Raw genomic sequence first — 17,866 nt, 5'->3', positions numbered from 1 at the left:
GAGCAGCATAATTCACTGGCAGCTTGTCTCAGCTGGCCACAGGTACCTCCAAGCCTGGCCTCTACTGTTTAACCAGGTCCAGCAGCCTAATCCTATCTGCAGTTTCCTTTTCAATTAATTCAAAAGAGAGCAAGCCAGGAACTAGTGAAACATCCCAAGGGAGAAAAAAAATTGTTGAATAAAAAGGCTGTTATAAAGAAAGGAGAACCGTCAGGTCAGTTTTTTCATCTCCCACAAGGATATTAGTAGAGAAACATTCTAAATTTCAACAGTAAGACTTTAAGATAGCCATAAAGATGAAATAAAGTGAGTACTAAAATAAATGGGTGTATGACCGTCCCATCTAATAGATGAGACACTTCTATTTGGGGAGATTTTGCATAGAGACATACAGGGCATTATAAGTGATGCTTTCTAGCTCTTTCCACAGGTTTGAGAAGGTGCCCTGTTAACATTTGAAATCTATAGTGCTAAATTCAAGTCGTCCACTAGATGGCCCTAACACACATGAGTTCCTTTAACTGGTGGAACATTTAATCCCATGATAAAATAAAGTCAGAATATTTAATTATATCTGACTTGAAGAAGTCATTTTCTAAGGGAAAACCATGCAGTGATCATCTACAAAGTTTAATAATGAATTATTGATTACCTAAAAATATGGAAATTGAACATATGCTTTTTATTTCTTCTCCCAAACTCCCCGCCTCAAAAGATAGAAAAAGAAAGTAAAAGTTATAAATCCACAGAGAAAGAATAAGATAAAAACAGCAGACCAAATCACATTTTTAAGAAGATGGCGGCGTGATGGCTGAGTGTGACTAACCTAGGAAAAAGGTAAAATCCAAGCGCTACCAGAGAGGGGAGAAGTGATTAGCAAGCCTGTCCCATCCCAGGACTCTGGGGACTCAGAGATCAAGTGCCCCTCCCTCTCCCCAAAAGGCAGGGGCCAAAAGTGAACTGAAAATAGAATAATATTGGGGGACATCTTCATACTGGTCTGCAAGACGTCCCAACCTCTTTGCCCACTCAATTCCCAGAAAGCTGTCAGATCAGGCCAATTTGCCCCTCCTCCAAAACTAGAGAGTGACGGATCCTTCTGTGTGCTAACATGGGCAAGCCCTCTAGAAATCGAGTTACTCCAGGAGTGTTAATCCTCCACGCATCAGGCTTCCCCTTTACCACCAGAATCAGCCTTTTCCACCATACTCACTCTCACAGACAAAGATCACCAGACATTTTTAGAAAGCCTGCAACATAAAAAACACAGAGCAAGACGAAAAGGAAAAAAAAAAAAATTAGAAAGAGAAAAGTTAGAAGAAACAGACAATGTAGATAGCAGACAAAAATTTCAAAGAAATTAGTGTCCTCTGGAAAAGAAGACAGGCTGTCGCACCCATGACACAAGAATAAGGTGCTGATAATAGAGACTACACAGTAAAGCTCAGCAGATGCACTTTTTTTGTGTCAAAAAAAGAAGGTGCTATTGAAAAGTTTTTTTAAAAAGAAGAAATCAGAGAAGAAGAAAGGGCTTTTGGAAACTGAAAGTATAATAACCAGAAGAAAAACTATTTCAATGGAAAGGTTAGAAGAGAGTTTTAAGGAAACTTCCCATAAAATAAAAAGAAGAAAAAAGAAAGAAATGGGGAAAATAATAGAAACATTAGGAGATAAACTGAGGCTCCACAACATTATAATAGAAGTTCTGAAAAGAAATGAGGCCAAAGCGAAGGGAGAATATTATTGAATAAATAAAAGAACATTCCCCAAAACTGAAAGAAATGAGGCTCCAGATAGAAAACACCTACCTAATACCCAACTTATTGAATTAAAAAAAAAATCTAGGGGGGAAGGTATAGCTCAGTGGTATGGTGCATGCCTAGTGTACACAAGGCCCTGGGTTCAATCCCCAGTACCTCCATTAAATAAATAAATAAATCAAATTACCCCCCACAAAAAATACTTAAAAAAATTGTAAGACATTACTGGGACAGTTGGGGAACTTTGAATAAGGGCTACATATTAGAAAATAGTGTGTTAGTGCTAAATTTTTGAGGTATGATAAAGGAATTGTGGCTAAGTATATTTAAAATCAACAGTATGGGTGATAGCCTAGGGAATAAGACTTTTCACCAAAAAAGGTGAGTCTGAAGAAATAAGTGCTGTAAAGATGGGAGGAAGAGCATTCTAGGCCAAGACAACATAATACCTTGGAACGTACGGGGTCAGGACAAAGCATGACTGTCTTCCAGTTATTCAACAAATATTGTTGATGGACATTTGAATGATGGTCATTCTGACTGGTGTGAGGTGATATCTCATTGCAGTTTTGATTTGCATTTCTCTGCTAATTAGCAATATTGAGCACTTTTTCATGTGCCTATTGGCCATTTGTATGTCTTCATTGGAGAATGCTTGTTTAGGTCCTCTGCCCACTTTTGGATTGGGGCGTTTGCTTTTTGGTATTAAGTTGTATGAGCTGTTTATATATTCTGGAAATTAAGCCCTTGTCAGTCACATCATATGCAAAGATTTTCTCCCATTCTGTAGGTTGTCTTCTCGTTTTGCTTATGGTTTCCTTTGCTGTGCAAAAGCTTGTAAGTTTAATTAGGTCCCACTTGTTTATTTTTGCTCTCATTTCTACTGCCTGGGTAGACTGCCCTAGGAGAACATTGCTAAGATGTATTGTCAGAGAATGTTTTGCCTATGTTTTCTTCTAGGAGGTTTATAGTGTCTTGTCTTATATTTAACTCTTTAAGCCATTTTGAGTTTATTTTTGTGTATGGAGTGAAGGATTGTTCTAACTTCATTGATTTACATGCTGGAGAAAAGGGAACTCTCCTACACTGCTGGTGGGAAGGTAGTTTGGTGTAGCCATTATGGAAAACAGCACGGGGATTTCTCAAAAAACTAAAAATAGACTTACCATATGATCCAGCAATCCCACTTCTGGGTATATATCCAGAGGGAACTCTAATTCAAAAAGATACGTGCACACCAATGTTCATAGCAGCACTATATACAATAGCCAAGACATGGAAGCAAACTAAATGTTCATTGACAGATGACTGGATAAAAAAAGTTGTGGTATATTTAGAATGGAATACTACTCAACCATAAAAAAGAATAAAAGCTGTCATTTGCAGCTGCACGGTGGCCCTAGAGATTGTCATTCTAAGTGAAGAAAGCCAGAAAGAGAAAGAAAAATACCATATGATATCACTCATATGTGGAGTCTTAAAAAAAAAAAAGGGACATTGTGAACTCATCTACAAAACAGAAAAAGACTTGCAGACATAGTAAACAATCTTATGGTTACCTGGGAAAGGGAGTGGGAAGGGATAAATTTGGGGGGTTGAGATTTACAAATGCTAGCCACTATATGTAAAATATATTTTTTAAAAAGTTTCTTCTGTACAGCACAGGGAACTATGTTTAATATCTTATAATAACTCTTAATGAAAATGAATATATGTATGCATATGCATGACTGGGACATTGTGCTCTACACCAGAAGTTGACACACTGTAACTGACTGTACTTCAACTTAAAAATATATATATATTGAAAGAGGGCCCGCCCTGCATCAGGCCCAGTCCTTGGCAGTGAGATTACAGCAATAAATGAAGAGACCACCCTCCCTGCCTTTGAGGGGTGTCAGTCTAGTGGAGGGGGATGGAAGGAAGGGAGGAAGGGGCAGATAATAATGGTGGAGAACTGGCTGCAGAAACGTCCTGAGGGAAACACGCCCAGGTCTGGAGGAAGGATAGCTGGGAAGCTGATGTGGCTGGAGGGGGAGTGGCGAGGGAGAGAGAGCAGCAGGGGTTCCAGAGAGTTCCTGAGAGATGAAGTCAGAGGGGCTTTTAGGGCATGACATGGATTGGGGCTTTAATTCTGAAAATATTAAGCAGAAGAATGAAATGAGATAATGTAGGTGTTAAAAGGACCACTGTGGCTTCTGTGTTGAGAGCAGACAAGCTGAGAAGGCAATTAGGATGCCACTGGGTCACAGCTGCTGATTGGTCCAGAAAGGTGATGTGCAAGAATTAGCCAGTCCGTAGAGGTCTTTGTGACTTTGACGAGAGCAGGTTTGCTGGCATGGCAAGGCTGAGACCCGGTTTGAGTGGGTCCACAAAAGAATGTAGAGGAGCTGGAGGGATGTTGAGGTGTCTGCTGTGAAGGGGAACAGAAAAATGGAGCAGTAGCTGGAAGAGATGTGAGATCAAAACAAAAGTTGGCTTGTTTTCTCGTTGAACAAAGCACAGATTGTGTACAAGTGGAAATAATCCCTTGATAATTGTATTCATTGATTGATAATTGATCTTGGACACAAGCGAAACAGCCACCCTTTGTTAGAAGTATGGATGGTCCCCCAACGGAAGCAGAGGGAAGGCAAAGTATGGAACCCAGATGCAGATGGCAGGTGGCTCTGGTGGTGAGAGCCATGGAAGTTCTATTTGGATTGCTTCTGTTCTCTTAAGAAAACGGAGAATGAAGATAGAAGAAGTAGTGAGTTTACAAGAAAGAATGGAAGGTGTGGAAACTAGTTGTCTGAGAGAGTGTGCATGTTATCCAGAAGCGTTATCTAGGAAAGGGTGACGATACCAGGGAAATGGGTGGTTGCCAGACAGAGGTAAAGATCTACTGGGAGTTGGGGTCATGCATTTAGAATAAGCCCGATTGGCATCGTTGTGTTTTTCTGCGGCTATGTTATGCTGAGTGGGTTTAGGTTGGGCACTGAGAGAGTTATGCAAGACAGTGATTGTAAGGACTGATCATAGAATTTAAGCCAGGTAAATGAATATGACAGGGTGAAAAGAACTGCTAGGAAGGAGTTAGCTGCAAAGAATGGAGATGGGAGAGTGACACTGATTTTCTGGCTAGAATCTGGAATGACAAAATATAGGCAGGCCCATGGGAGGTGAGCAGCTGTTAAGGGGAAAGGACCTGATTATTAGGTGGAGAATCAAGGAACCATGAGGCCTGGCTACTGGATGCTCATCCACTCAGATCCTGAAATCAGGAGTTGCTTCCAAGAGTGGACATAAGCCTGGAGATAAAAATCCTCAAGAAATGAGGGAAAGGCGCCATGGCTCCACCACTGACTGCATTATAGAGAATAGGTATAGTTGATAACAGAAGACTAACAACTGAGGGAGGGGGGTGCCTAGGGGGTGACCTCCCGGTCACCCCACCTTTATTCCCAGGGATGGCTGGAGACCTGTGAGCAGCTACCAGAGAGGGTGACAGGGAGCAGTGTCCTAAGGGAGAGCAGGATTTCTGTCAGAGCACAAAAGTGAAGGCAGTGTTTACAGATGAGAGAGAGATAGGAGAAATTTGCTTAGGGCAAACAAATTTAGCAATTCCAAACATCAAAATATAATGTCCAAGTCATGCTGACAACTACAGCATTATATGTAATTCATTGTATTTTCTGCACCAAAATATGCTTAATATCTAAGCCTGCAACAAAGTCACAACTCCTTATTTTCCAAGCAGATCACAATCAGTATAATATCCTATTGGAACATCTCTGTTTCTGGGCTGATAGCTGCTGCTAAAGACCTGTGAACTATGGCAGAGTATGGTGATCATCCAGAAACCTCTCTGGGGTGAAACCAGATAAAGTATTGAAGGAGCAGAAGAGGCCAGAGTGGAGAAGGACTCTCAAGGGTGTTTGTTTGGGGCTGGGAGCAAACTGGATGATCATGCCAGTAAAGGAGACAGGGAAAGAGGACAAAAAACATAAAAGCTTGAGTAAGATACAAGTTCAACTTGAGATGCCTGCAGGCCAGTAAGTTGGGATCTCCAGGAGCCATTGGAAAAAGGAGTCTGGAACTCAGGAGAGTAGCAAGGTTGGAGATATTCTGGAGTCATCATTCAGGTGTGTAGAAGCTGAGGCAGGTGAATGGGTGAAACGTCTCAGGAAGAATACACAGAGAGGCCCTCTAAGTCCTGGGCCCCAAAGCTGATGTGACAGCAGCTCATCAGGCAGTGGCCAGCCTATGCCAGCCACTGAAAGGGGGGATGCCATGCTGAGCCACCTTGGATCTTGAGGCAAAAGGAAAACTCAGTACTACTGAGCCTGCCTGCAGTGCTGAATACTGTCTCCCAAAGATTCGTGTCCACCAGAGCCTCAGAGTGGGCCTTTATTCAGAAACAGGGTCTTTGCAGAATTAGGCTGAGATGAGATGAGATCATACTGGATTAGGGTGGGCCCTAAATCCAATGACTGGTGTCCTTATAAGAGAAGGAAAGACACACAGACACCCAGGGAAGGAGGCCATGTGAAGATGGAGGCAGAGGTTGCAATGATGCAGCTACAAGCCAAGGAACACCCAAGGTTTCGGCAACCACCAGAAGCTAGGGGAAAGGCCTGAGGTTCCCCCTGAGAGCATCCAGCCTCCAGAACTGGAGACAAGACACTTCTGTTCAGCCACCCAGTTTATGGTACTTTGTACAGAAACTCTAGGAAATTAATATGCCTGTATTGAAATTTTGATATTTTATTAGAGATTTCTTACTATTAATTTTGATTTTTTAAAATATTGCATTAAAATAATATTGATTACTGAGTGTTTTGGTGCCCCCTTAAATTTTGCCCCTAAAGCAAGTCTCATTTGCTTCACCCAAATCCAGGCCTTGGGGCAGGTTTTCACTACTTTTTTTGAATTACTAACACACAAGTTTCTCCTCAGTCAGTCAGTTTGGAGACATAGAATGTACGTCCAATAGAACAAAGAGTAAAAGCAAGCGAGCATAATTTCTAAATAAAAGTGTTGATTTCTTCGGCAAGGGATGATTACATGTTCTCCTCCCTTACAGCAGGAATGCAGCCCATCTCTTGGAAGGGACACACAGATATTGGCAAGCCTTATTAAAAACAGTAGGCACAGTCTGACAATTCCATCTGCTTCCCTGGGAAAGAAAAATCATTGCATGGCAGTTTCAGTGGCCTTGAACCCTAAATAGGGGATTTAATGACTATGTTGTATTCACTTTGAGAAAACAGCTAAAGGAAATTTCTCTTAGAGTTGAATGTGAGTATGACAGAGTTGGGTATAGAATAAGTGGCACTTTTAGAACGTGGCCCCACGACTTACAGGGTAAACATATAGCATTATACAGACATTATGGGAATAATAGAATTTATCATTTTTTTTCTCTTTTCACTATTCAGCTACCAAATGTCATTAAAATAAATCATTCTTATTTTCCCCCAGCTTTACTGAGATATAATTGACATATAACAGTATGTAAGTTTAAGGTGCACAATGTGATGATGTGATACACATGTAAATTGCTAAATATTTACCATAATAAAACTAGTTAATTGGGGGGGCGGGGATAGCTTAGCGGTAGAGTGCATTCTTAGCATGCACAAGGTCCTAGGTTCAATCCCTGGTACTTCCATTAAATAAATAAACCTACCCCACCACCCCCACAAAAAGTCCTGATGAAATAAAATTTATTTTTTAATAAAAAAAGTGGTTAACACATCCTTCACCTCACATAATTACCATTTGTTGTTGTTGTTATGTTGAGAACATTGGAGATCTACTCTCTTATTGGGAAAAGTGGATAACCACATGCAGAAGTATACAGTTTGACTCTTATCTTACACTACTCACAAAAATGAACTCAAAATGGAGTAAAGACTTAAGCAGAAGACCTAAAGCCATAAAACTCCTAGAAGAAAACATAGCTGAAAAACTTGACATTGGTCTCAGCAGCAATTTCCTGAACATGATACCAAAGGCACAAGCAACAAAAGCGAAAATCAGTAAGTGGGACTATATCAAACTAAAAAGCTTTTGTGCAGCAAAAGAAAAAACCAACAAAATGAAAAAGCAACCCACAGAATGGAAGAAAGTATTTGCAAATCATATGTCTGATAAGGGGTCGTTTACAAAATATATGAAGAACTCATACAACTCAGTCAAACAAACAAAAAACCCAATTAAAAAGTAGGCAGAGGAACTGAACAGAGTTTTCCAAAGATGATATATGATGGTCAATAGGAACATGAAAAAGTGCTCCACACCTCTAATCATCAGGGAAATGCAAATCAAACCACAAGGTATCACCTCACTCCTTTGGGTATCATCAAAAAGACAAGCGATAAATGTTGGCAAGAATGTGAAGAAAAAGGAATCCTTTGAACTGTTTTGGTGGGAATGCAAATTGGTGTAGCCACTATGGAAGATTCCTCAAAAAATTAAACATAGAACTACCGTATGACCCAGCAATCCCACTTCTGGGTATGTAAAGGAACTGAAATCAGGAAGCAGAGCTATCCACACTCCCACGTTCACTGCAGGATTATTCACATTAACCAAGACCTGGAAACAACCTAAGTGTCCATCAATGGATGAATAGATAAAGAAAATGTGGTGTATATTTATAATGGAATGCTATTCAGACATGAGAAAGAAGGAACTTAAGCTGTTTGAAACAACTTGGAATTGAGGGCATTATGCTAAATGAAATAAATCAGACAGAGGAAGACAAATACTGTATGATCTCAGTTATATGTGGAATCTAAAAAAGCCAAATTCAGACAGTAGAGTCACCAGGGGCTGGGGGGTAGGGAAATGGGAAAGGGTATTGGTCAAAGGGTTTGAACTTCCAGTTAAAAGATGAACAAACTCTGGGCATCTAATATGCAGCATGGTGATTATAACTAATAATACTGTATTACATATTTGAATGTTGAGAGTAGATCTCAGTGTGAATGCTGAAAGAGTAGATCTTAAGTGTTCTTGCCACACACAAAAAAAGGTAATTATGTAACAGGATGGAGGTGTTAACTAACCATGGTGGTAATAATTTTACAATATATAAATGTATCAAATCAGCACATGGTACACCTTAAACTCATACAGTGTTGTCAATTGTATCTCAATAAAGCTGAGGGGAAAAAGATTTACTCTCTAAGCAGCTTTCAAGTATACAGTACAGTATTGTTGACTACAGTCACCAAGCTGTACATTACATCCCCAGAATTTATTGTAACTAGTTTGTACCCTGTGACTAATATGTCCTCATTTCCTCCACCCCACCTAGCCCCTGGTAACCAGCATTCTACTGTGTTTCTGGGTTTGGCTTTTTAAGTTTCCACATGTAAGTGTGATCATATAGTATTTGCCTTTCTCTGACTCATTTCACTTAGCATAATGCCCTCAAGGTTCTCACTATTTTTAAATTATGGAATACAGAGCAGTGCATTTTCTTTCATATAGGGAACTGAAACATAAACCAAACTTCAGGAGTACCTTCAAATATTTTGGCAAAATACAAACTTTGTTCCCAACCAACTTCTGCAAGTTTTTGTTGACCAAGCACAATAAAACAAAACCAACAGAGAAATTGGTAATAAGAGAGCATACATCAGTCAGCTGGCAATAGTATATGTTAGTGAATTGTATTACTCATTTTAAATTAGATATGAATTCTTATTAGTAGGCATGTTCGCTCAGAGACCACGGAATTGGAAATAGCAGCAAAGGCTCTGCCTCCTGTCATGTTAAGCAAGTGACTCCCTGTTCTTTAGGTTCCCCAAGTGCAGAACAAGGGTAAAAACATCCACTGGCAGAACTGAGAACAGGGGCCACCACGTTGAGAAGCCTTCAAGCTGGCATGTAGTCTGGAATCCCTGGTATATTATTATTTCACAGATAGAACCCCTATGATTATTTCTTCTGGGGCAGCTAAAGCTACAGGTTTACTCCGTGAAAGACACAAATCATCTGAGGCAATGTATCACAGAGGCGTGCACAGAGATTGACTGGAAGTGATGTGTCTCTTGGGTTTTATAGAACCTACTATGTTGTTATTTCCAAGTTGAGTCTTGTAGCATTTAGAGCACCTCTCTGTTTATATAATTTTTTTCTCCTGTTTCTGATTTTAAACCGCTCACCACACACTCCCTCACTTTTATTCACTATTCTCTCTCTCCTCATACACACTTCCGGCTTTCCCTGAACATCTACAGAAGAATGTAGGAGGCAGCTATAAGAAGAAAATGTATATCTAACGATACACGAATTTACCCCTCCCCCCCAAAAAAAACCTTAAAAAATTCTTCTGTTCATTTCCTTTTATGGTCATCTAAGGGAGAGGCATTTAAAGGAGGAAGGAAAGGCTGGCTCAACTATCAAAAAAAAAAGAGGAAGTCAAAGAAATAGAAAAAGCAAAGGAGGAGAGAGGAGATACATGAAGAGACCTCAGGAAGAAAACCAAAGTCATGGAAAGTAGAAAAAGACAAGTGAGGGAGAAGGGCAAAAAAACAGGCAAAAACCGCTTAGGCCCAGCGGGTTCTAAAGACAGCCTTCGTCAAGCTGGACACAGTATTGACCTGGCCTGAATTCCACCCCTCTGGGGCAGATCACAGAAATCTTTGGGTCTATTTTATCGTCTGTAAAAGGTACGCAAAACCTTTGCCCCTTGTAAGTTTAAATTAATATTTTATTTTTGATACACCTCTTTTTTTGTGTGTTGGCTTTAAGGTTACAAAACTAAATTAAAATCTCATCAAGCCAGATGAGGTAATGCTTATCCCAGCCTCGATATACAAAGCTTTCGTTTTATGGATGTCAGTCGTCCCCTTTACACACTAAGGGAACACACAAAACGACAAGCAAAAGCTTCCAAATACACCCAAATAACACAGTTTGCAGTTCCCTTTTAACAGAACTCCCAGGTTGAAAGGAGATCAACTAGGGTGTGGGGTCGTTTTCACCCTTTTCAGGAAATGGGCACAGTTTAAAGGCTTAATTTGAAGTCTTAGGAAATTACAAAAGAGGTTTCCTTTCCAAGAGCTGTTCAGGCCAGAAGAGGAACAGACGACCTCCCCACCCCGCCAGCCCCGCGCTTGGCATCAGATTACGACTAAGCGGGAGGACTCTTCTAATGACGTCACAAGAGGCCGGCGCCGCGGTGGGCGGAGGGAGGGGCGGAGGGAGGGGCGGCGAAGAGCCGACCACGCAGGGGCGGAAGGCCGGCGGATGGAGAACCTGACGAGCTAGATCCGGCAGCTGGCGGAGGGAGCCGCAAGACCGCGATGCGATGGCAGAGCGCGGCGCGCGTGCGCGGGGCGTGGCCCTGGAGTGGCCGTCTTTCCGGCTCGTGAGTGGTTTTTCCCGGCTGCCGTCGCGGCCTGGCAGGCTGCAGCCTTCCTAGAAGTGATGAAGAGGCGCGCTCCTCCCTCTCGCTCGTTGTGAAATCATTTCGCCCCCGGAGTCCACGCCAGCCCAGCCAGGTCTTGCACGTGTTCAGTGGCAGAGCTGAGCGCTGTTGTCCGCGGGCTTGGCGGGGGCAGCGGGCCCTGGGGTGGGATGGGGCTGGGGGTGCACTCAGCGCACTTGTGTCCGGGTGTGGGCACCAGGCTGGCGCCGAGCTGGTTGAGAGGGGAAAAGGACTTTCTAGTTGACCGCCCCCTTCGTCCACTTCCCCCACGGCAGAGCCATTCGAGAAACCTGCCTCTAGATCTGAGGTGGCCCTATAGCAGCTGGAGGAAGGAGTTATCGCCAGAGTCCTTACGTAAAAATTGTAAATGCCGTAATGATTACCTGTTTAATTAAATTCGCTTCTTTAAAGCAAGCGGAACGTTGGTTCCTTATTGAGAAGACTGAACAAAGGGCAAATGATACGTGGCCTTCACGTTTAAAACCAGTTCCTGAAACTATTGAGAAGGGAGTACAATGGAGTTTTTCCGGCTTTTGTCTTCCCTGCAACCACCTATTTCTCCCTGAATTCCCTCAGCTCAGGGAAGAGACCAGGTTGGGACTTCAGGGTCTACAGAGCCAAAACAGCCGAAAAGAAATCTCATCATTCACCAGAATAATGCCTAAAACAGCCCACCTCCAGATCCAGCTTTTAAGTTGGAAGCCGCGATAATCCTGCTGGAACTGAATGAAGAAGTATAAACTGATGATTAAATGTATGTATAAGACTATTTCCCTTATGTGTCTATTATGAAAATTGGTTATACTCTAGATATATTTAAACCTAAAGGCAAACAGTTAGTAAACCATCAGACAGCTCCCACCCATCTATGCTTCCCAGTTTAAGGAGTCACTGGATTGCTTTTGAGATTCCGGTGATAATGTATGAAGAGACGTGTACACTATAAAGTAATTATGTATCAACTGTAAGCAGTTGCTCTTAGGCTGTAGGATTTAGATAGCTCTGAATTGTGTCATGATTTGTGAATAGAAAATTCTGTTGTAGTTTCAAGGTGTGGCAGGTGAGCAATATCCGGTTCTGTAGTGTGTGTGTGTGTGTGTGTGTGTGTGTGTGTGTGTGTGTGTGTGTGTGTGTGTATGTCACTGCCACTATGAGGAAACATTACCCTGGGACAAAACTAGACTAGGTCTCCAGTGAGTTTAATGTCACAGGGTACATTATTAAATCAGTCTAAATAATAAATCAGTCTTCTAAAGCACCTGTGGTGGGCCTGGAGAAAGCTTGTTCTTTGGTTACACAGTAAGATGAATTATTCTCACTGTAATAACGAATGTTACATCTACCCCGGAGAAACAGCATTACCTTAGAGCCTTTGGATGCTGTCACGGACTGTCACTGGATTGGGCATCAGGAAAACCGGAGTTCTAACCTCACCTCTGCTACTCAATCTAAAATCTTCATCATTTCATTTCTTTGAATTTCCTTTTCCTCACATTTAATGTGGTCTTTGTCACTCTACGGAATTCTGTTTGCTGGCCAGTCTTCCCCTCTTTGGTCTTAGCATGTAGTGTAATATAGTTTAGTGGGTACTCACTAGAGGTTTGTTGAAATAATTCTTTCCAACTCTACAAAGTTTCATATTGAGCCATTTTTCTTCTTTGAAATAATGTATATAAAATCTGTTAGTAAGAATGCAAAAAAAGGGGGGGGAGGGAGGGCATAGCTCAATGGTAGAGCACATGCTTAGCATGCACAAGATTCTAGGTTCAATCCCCAATACCTCCATTTTAAAAAATACTACTCAATATCAAAGAATCATCCCATAGATGACTTATTACAGAGGTGTAAGGGTACCTTTCCAGTGGATAAACCTGGTGGACACCACCTTAACGAAATAATCAAAATTAACTGAAAATTGGACAATAATTGGACATCATGTGTCACTTGCTGTGAAGCTTAGAGAAAGATTCATCATCTATGAAGTGTTTCTGGGAAAATATTTAACCTGAATCTAATAATAGTTTAATCATTAACAACTACAAATTAAGGGACATGCTGCAAAACAGTTGACCTGGAATCAAGAAAAATTCTATAAAAGACAAAAACTCTAGGGAATTGTATATTAAAGAGATGTGATAACTATGCAGGGAACTTGATGTGAGGCTCATTTATCTTTGTTTTATAATATTCAAAATAGCTAATGTGTTACTCAGATTCCCAGAAGTTACCTCCTGTTCCCGCTGAGAAAACTAATTAAATGTGAAGGGAGCTTCAGAAAAGCTGATTCTTCCTATTTCTAAAAGTTTCTTTAGTGAAAGACTGCTTGTGTTGAATGCTTATTGGAAATAGAAAACACTACTAAATGAGGTCAGCTCCTTCACTGCTCAAAATAAAATTATAACTCTCAGTCCTTAAAAAGAAAATGGAATCATTTTTTAAAATGTCATTTTCAGCGACTTGCTAGGTCCTTTCTATTTTTGATTGCCCAGGCCCAGTTAGAGGGAAACAAACAAAGGGGAACAAAAATGGAGCTACTAGAAAACCTTGAGGAAATAAATGGTCTTAATATTAGAGTTTCTGATTTATAACTCTTAATTTTTCTTGAGGTAATCACTGCTTTGCACCCCCTAGAGCTCATGAAAGCCTCCAAAAATGAGGGCCTGTTCCCCAGCCCCTCACATTCCAGCCCCTGCCCACCTCTGCAGCCTCTTCAGTCCCTGCTGTACACACACACTGTTTTCTAGAATGCCAGAATATTCCTCGTGTAAGTCTTCTTTCAGTTAATATAAGTTTAAGATAAATGAATAAAAAGGAAGTTATTTGTTCACATAACTGAAAATCCCAGGCGTAGAATATACAATATGGCTAGAAGGAGGGGCATAAATGAAGTCCTGGATTGGGTTTCTATCTCTGCTCTCTGCTTTTCTCTGCTGGCTCCATTCTCAAGCCGGTTCTCCTCTGTAGCTCCGGGCTGACATCCTCCTCAGGCGTCCCAGCAGGAACAAACACCTTTCTCCCTGTCCCTGGCCAGGGCTACAGCCAAGTCCACTTGGCTGTTGTCTTGAACCAATCACTAGGAGGAAGTGGAGGGGGATGGGAGATGCTGGGGAAGAGGTCAGCCCCACCCAAACCACCTACACTGAGAATGGAGAACTTGTGGGTCCCTACGGAAAAAGTGAAAGGAGGGAGACAGGATGCTGGGCAGGCTAAAACAACAGATGTCCCCTGCATTTCTCAACACACCGAGCAATCTCATACCTCCCTGTCCTGGCTCCTGTTTGTCCTCTGCTTAAAATGCTCTTCCACACTTACCCTTCTGACAAATCCCTATGTAGCCTTTGAAACCCAGATCATATATTGCCTCCTGTTTGCCAGCTGCTTTGTTCATAGAATTACCCCATCCACAGAACCATTTCTTTACCTTGTACCTATTCCTGTTGTTATCATACCGAATTGGATTTTTAATTAATTGCAAATATACAAGTTACATATGTTCACTACTGAAAAATTCAAAGAGTAGTACCACTCAGAGTGGCCCATGGACTGGCACCAAACTCTGAACTATTTGTTATGGTCCTTAATAAGTACAGAAATTGAGAGTGTATGTCTCAAAATTGTTAAGGTTATTTGAATAATTTTGTCTGTTGAATCTAATAGTAAACAATACAGGCTTGCATTTTTATTTTACTAGTAATTCATCATATATGTAGTTAATTTCATATAAAAGGAATCACAATATACATATTGTGCTGGAACTTCCTTTTGTTCACTTATTAATCTATCTCAGATATCCTTTTTATTTTCCTTTTTTAAAGCATTAACCAGAAGTATCACATTTATATATCTGTATCATCTACAAACTCCTTGAAGGCAAACTCTGTCTTGTTCGTCACCATATCCCCAATGCCTGGAATAGAGCCTGGTACTTAGTTGTCAATAAATAATAAGAGTTTAAAAATGAATGAATGAATACAAACTGTTCACATCTGGCAGACCAAAATCCTTAGGTCCAAAACAACAGGCATCAACCATTGGCCAACATCAGGTAAATAATTTGCATTTCCAATGACTAGAAAATTAATTAACATATAACCATTTCACCTGACAACAACAGTTTGTGGTAGGTGTTCTTAGTATCATCTTATTGGTGAGAAAACTGAACTTTTAAGTGCCTAAATAATTGAAGCAAATTAAGTAATTTGCCTGAAGTTGCAGCATGACAGGATTTTTTTCCCCCCAGTAAGTTAACTCCGGAGCCTCCAGGACTCTTAACCATTGGGTTTTACTTCCTCCATACTGAGATTAGCAAAAGAGATAAGATCATCTAACGTGCTTTAAAGCCTTGCTGTATAGCTCTTCAGCTAGCAGCCTCAGCATCACTTGGGAGGTATTTTAGAAATGGGGCTCTCAGGTTCCACCCAGGTAATTTGTATGCATCTTACAGTTTGAGAAGCATTTCTTAAAGAATATCAGGAAATGGCAAATCTCACTGCATTGGTTTTCTATAACTGCTATTTAAAATTATAACAAATTTAGTGGCTGAAAACAACACAGATTTACATTATCTTACAGTTCTGTAAAGCAGAAGTCCTAAATCAGTTTCCCTGGGCCAAAGTCCAGGTGTTGGCGGGGCCACACTCCCTTGATGTGGTCTATATGGAGGTCATGCCAACAAGCTCTCCTTACTCTTAAATTGCTGAGTAAAACTAAGACTAGTTGGCCAATTTCTGACATTAAATACCATAAAGAATGAATCCATCCAAAGGCCGTCTTGACTGGATTGTTTGCAATCCACAGATAATTACTGAGTAGCTACTATTTGCAGCCTCTCTTTGGACCTTAGTTTCCTTACTTGAAAAAAAAGAGATGAGACTAGATAGTAACTTTAGCTCCAAAAGCAAACCTGTGGTTTTGTTGGCTTTATAGTGCAGTTTATCAAATTGGCACTGGCCTTAACTCTTAGTCACACATGCCCAATTTCTGGACACACCTCCAAAAACTCAGAGCCTCTGCCCACACTCACACACCAAAGGACTTCACTGTGTTGCTTTCTGTGAGCTCCTGTACCCCTCTTCCCCCCACACCTCTGGGTATAGCAACTCCAACAGGCCTCCTGTTGTGCAGCCCAGACCTGTATAGAACAGAGGTGGTAGGCTGTCTAAGTAGCCCACTGTAAGGACACAGAGCAGAAGTGGAAACAAGGCTGATTTGTACAAAGTGCTCCAGAAATAACAGGATAAATGGGGGCCTGTGGCTCCCTATTAGGGAGAGAGGGTTGTGGTAGAAGTAAGATACTTCAGGATGGAACTGGCTTCTGGATGGAAAGGAAAAGGCAAGATCAGGCTACCTATACAAGGCACTGGGGAAAAACATGCAATTCAGTCCACAAATTCTGATTAAGTATCTACCACATACACAGTGTCCATCAGGTTCTGTGGAGAATGCAAAATAAATGCAAAAATGGTCCTATTTTTAAGGAGTCAATATACTGACCCATGGAGTGATCAAGTGCATGATGCATGATATATGAAATCATGTATCAAAATGTATACTCAAGGTCATAAAAGCTAGGTGTGAGTCCAACGAAGGGGAAACTAATAAGAGCTAGATCAGGTGAAGAAGGCTTCTGGCAAAATGTAAAAAATTCTTCTGTCTCTCAGAAAGAAAAAAAGGATTAACAGAAGAGTAAGAATGTTGCAGCCTTGAGAAACAAAATGAGGGTAAGTGTGAAATCAGGAAGGTAAAGTGTTGATGAAGAGACAGGTCCAGCTGGTCTCAGTTCAAGTTGAGACATAGAGGGGAATTAGGTGAGATGGTAATGGGGTAACGAAAGAAGTGACAAGGTAAGTTTAGATCGTGGAAAGCCTCAATTGACAAAAGGTGTCTGATCTGTCTTTTATCGCTAACATTTTTTTTTTTTTGGAGAAAGTAGAAGAAGGAAATGTATTTCAAGAGTGATTTAGAGATGTCCCAGGATGAATAAAAGATGGGAGAGACTGGAGGCAGGAAGACCATTTAAAAAGCTACTGTAATGGTCCAGGCATGAGATAACAGCAGATAGAGTAACATAGACAGAACAGGCAGATTCAAGAACAATTTCGTCCCTTGAAGGAAGGAACAACAGGACATCTTTACAATAAAGAAGAAATAACCAAAGATGAGTCAAGATATCTGGATGACCAAAGTCAAAGCATTTTAGACCTGCCCAGTTGGACTCCCTCATTTTAAAAAAAGGGAAAACTGTGTTGCTTAAGTGTCAGAACTAGTTCTCAGCAGAGCCAGCAGCAGAATGTACAGGCCAGGGCTGTTGTGAGATTTACCAAGCAGTATAAGCCTAAGTGTTAATTACATATATGTCATTTTCAGAATGACTGTTTTTAATGATGAGAGCAACCTGACCAGAATATATTGTAATATAACTGCCATGAGAATAAAGGAAAAACAGTCATGTAACTATATGAATAGTTCATGCCTGAAGTCAGATACTCTCTGATTTCTGCTGTAAATAGAAACTTGAATAGCAACTTAAGTGTATAAGTTCTCCCTGTTGACATTAACCATGATGAGTTATGCCTTCTTTGCCTGCTTTTTGCACTTACTGATTGCCTTAACATTTGTCTTTGTGTACCATTCCCTTTATTTAGAGGGTAGCTCCTTCTTACCCTCTAAGTGGGGACTT

The 17,866-nt window shown here is 40.9% G+C and overlaps 1 protein-coding gene and 1 long non-coding RNA gene across 6 annotated transcripts in view; both read left to right on the top strand.

Annotated features, from left to right (window-relative positions):
* Positions 1-17,866, top strand: part of VEPH1 (ventricular zone expressed PH domain containing 1) — a 269,370-nt gene extending 251,504 nt beyond the window's left edge. The window contains exon 14 of one of the 3 annotated variants that reach the window (XM_072959777.1): positions 17,117-17,866. In XM_072959777.1, the coding sequence (XP_072815878.1) occupies positions 17,117-17,119 (3 nt within the window). In that variant the 3' untranslated portion in view covers positions 17,120-17,866. Of the gene's footprint in view, positions 1-10,115; positions 10,558-17,112 lie in introns of those variants that run through there. The other 2 variants (XM_072959772.1, XM_072959740.1) reach the window with 2 other exon arrangements.
* LOC140696106 (uncharacterized) lies at positions 10,976-16,908 on the top strand. 3 transcript variants are annotated; one of them, XR_012072135.1, is made up of 3 exons: positions 10,976-11,260; positions 11,599-11,941; positions 16,848-16,908. It is a non-coding gene; the product is annotated as an uncharacterized lncRNA (long non-coding RNA). The 3 variants fall into 3 exon arrangements; XR_012072142.1 differs by lacking the exon at positions 16,848-16,908 and having other exon boundaries at positions 10,976-11,127; positions 11,599-11,956; XR_012072132.1 differs by lacking the exon at positions 16,848-16,908 and having other exon boundaries at positions 11,599-11,956.

Source organism: Vicugna pacos, chromosome 1 (assembly GCF_048564905.1).
Source record: "Vicugna pacos chromosome 1, VicPac4, whole genome shotgun sequence".
Lineage (NCBI taxonomy): Eukaryota > Metazoa > Chordata > Mammalia > Artiodactyla > Camelidae > Vicugna > Vicugna pacos.
Note: the sequence above shows the minus strand (reverse complement) of the source record. Positions and strands in the feature narration are given on the sequence as shown.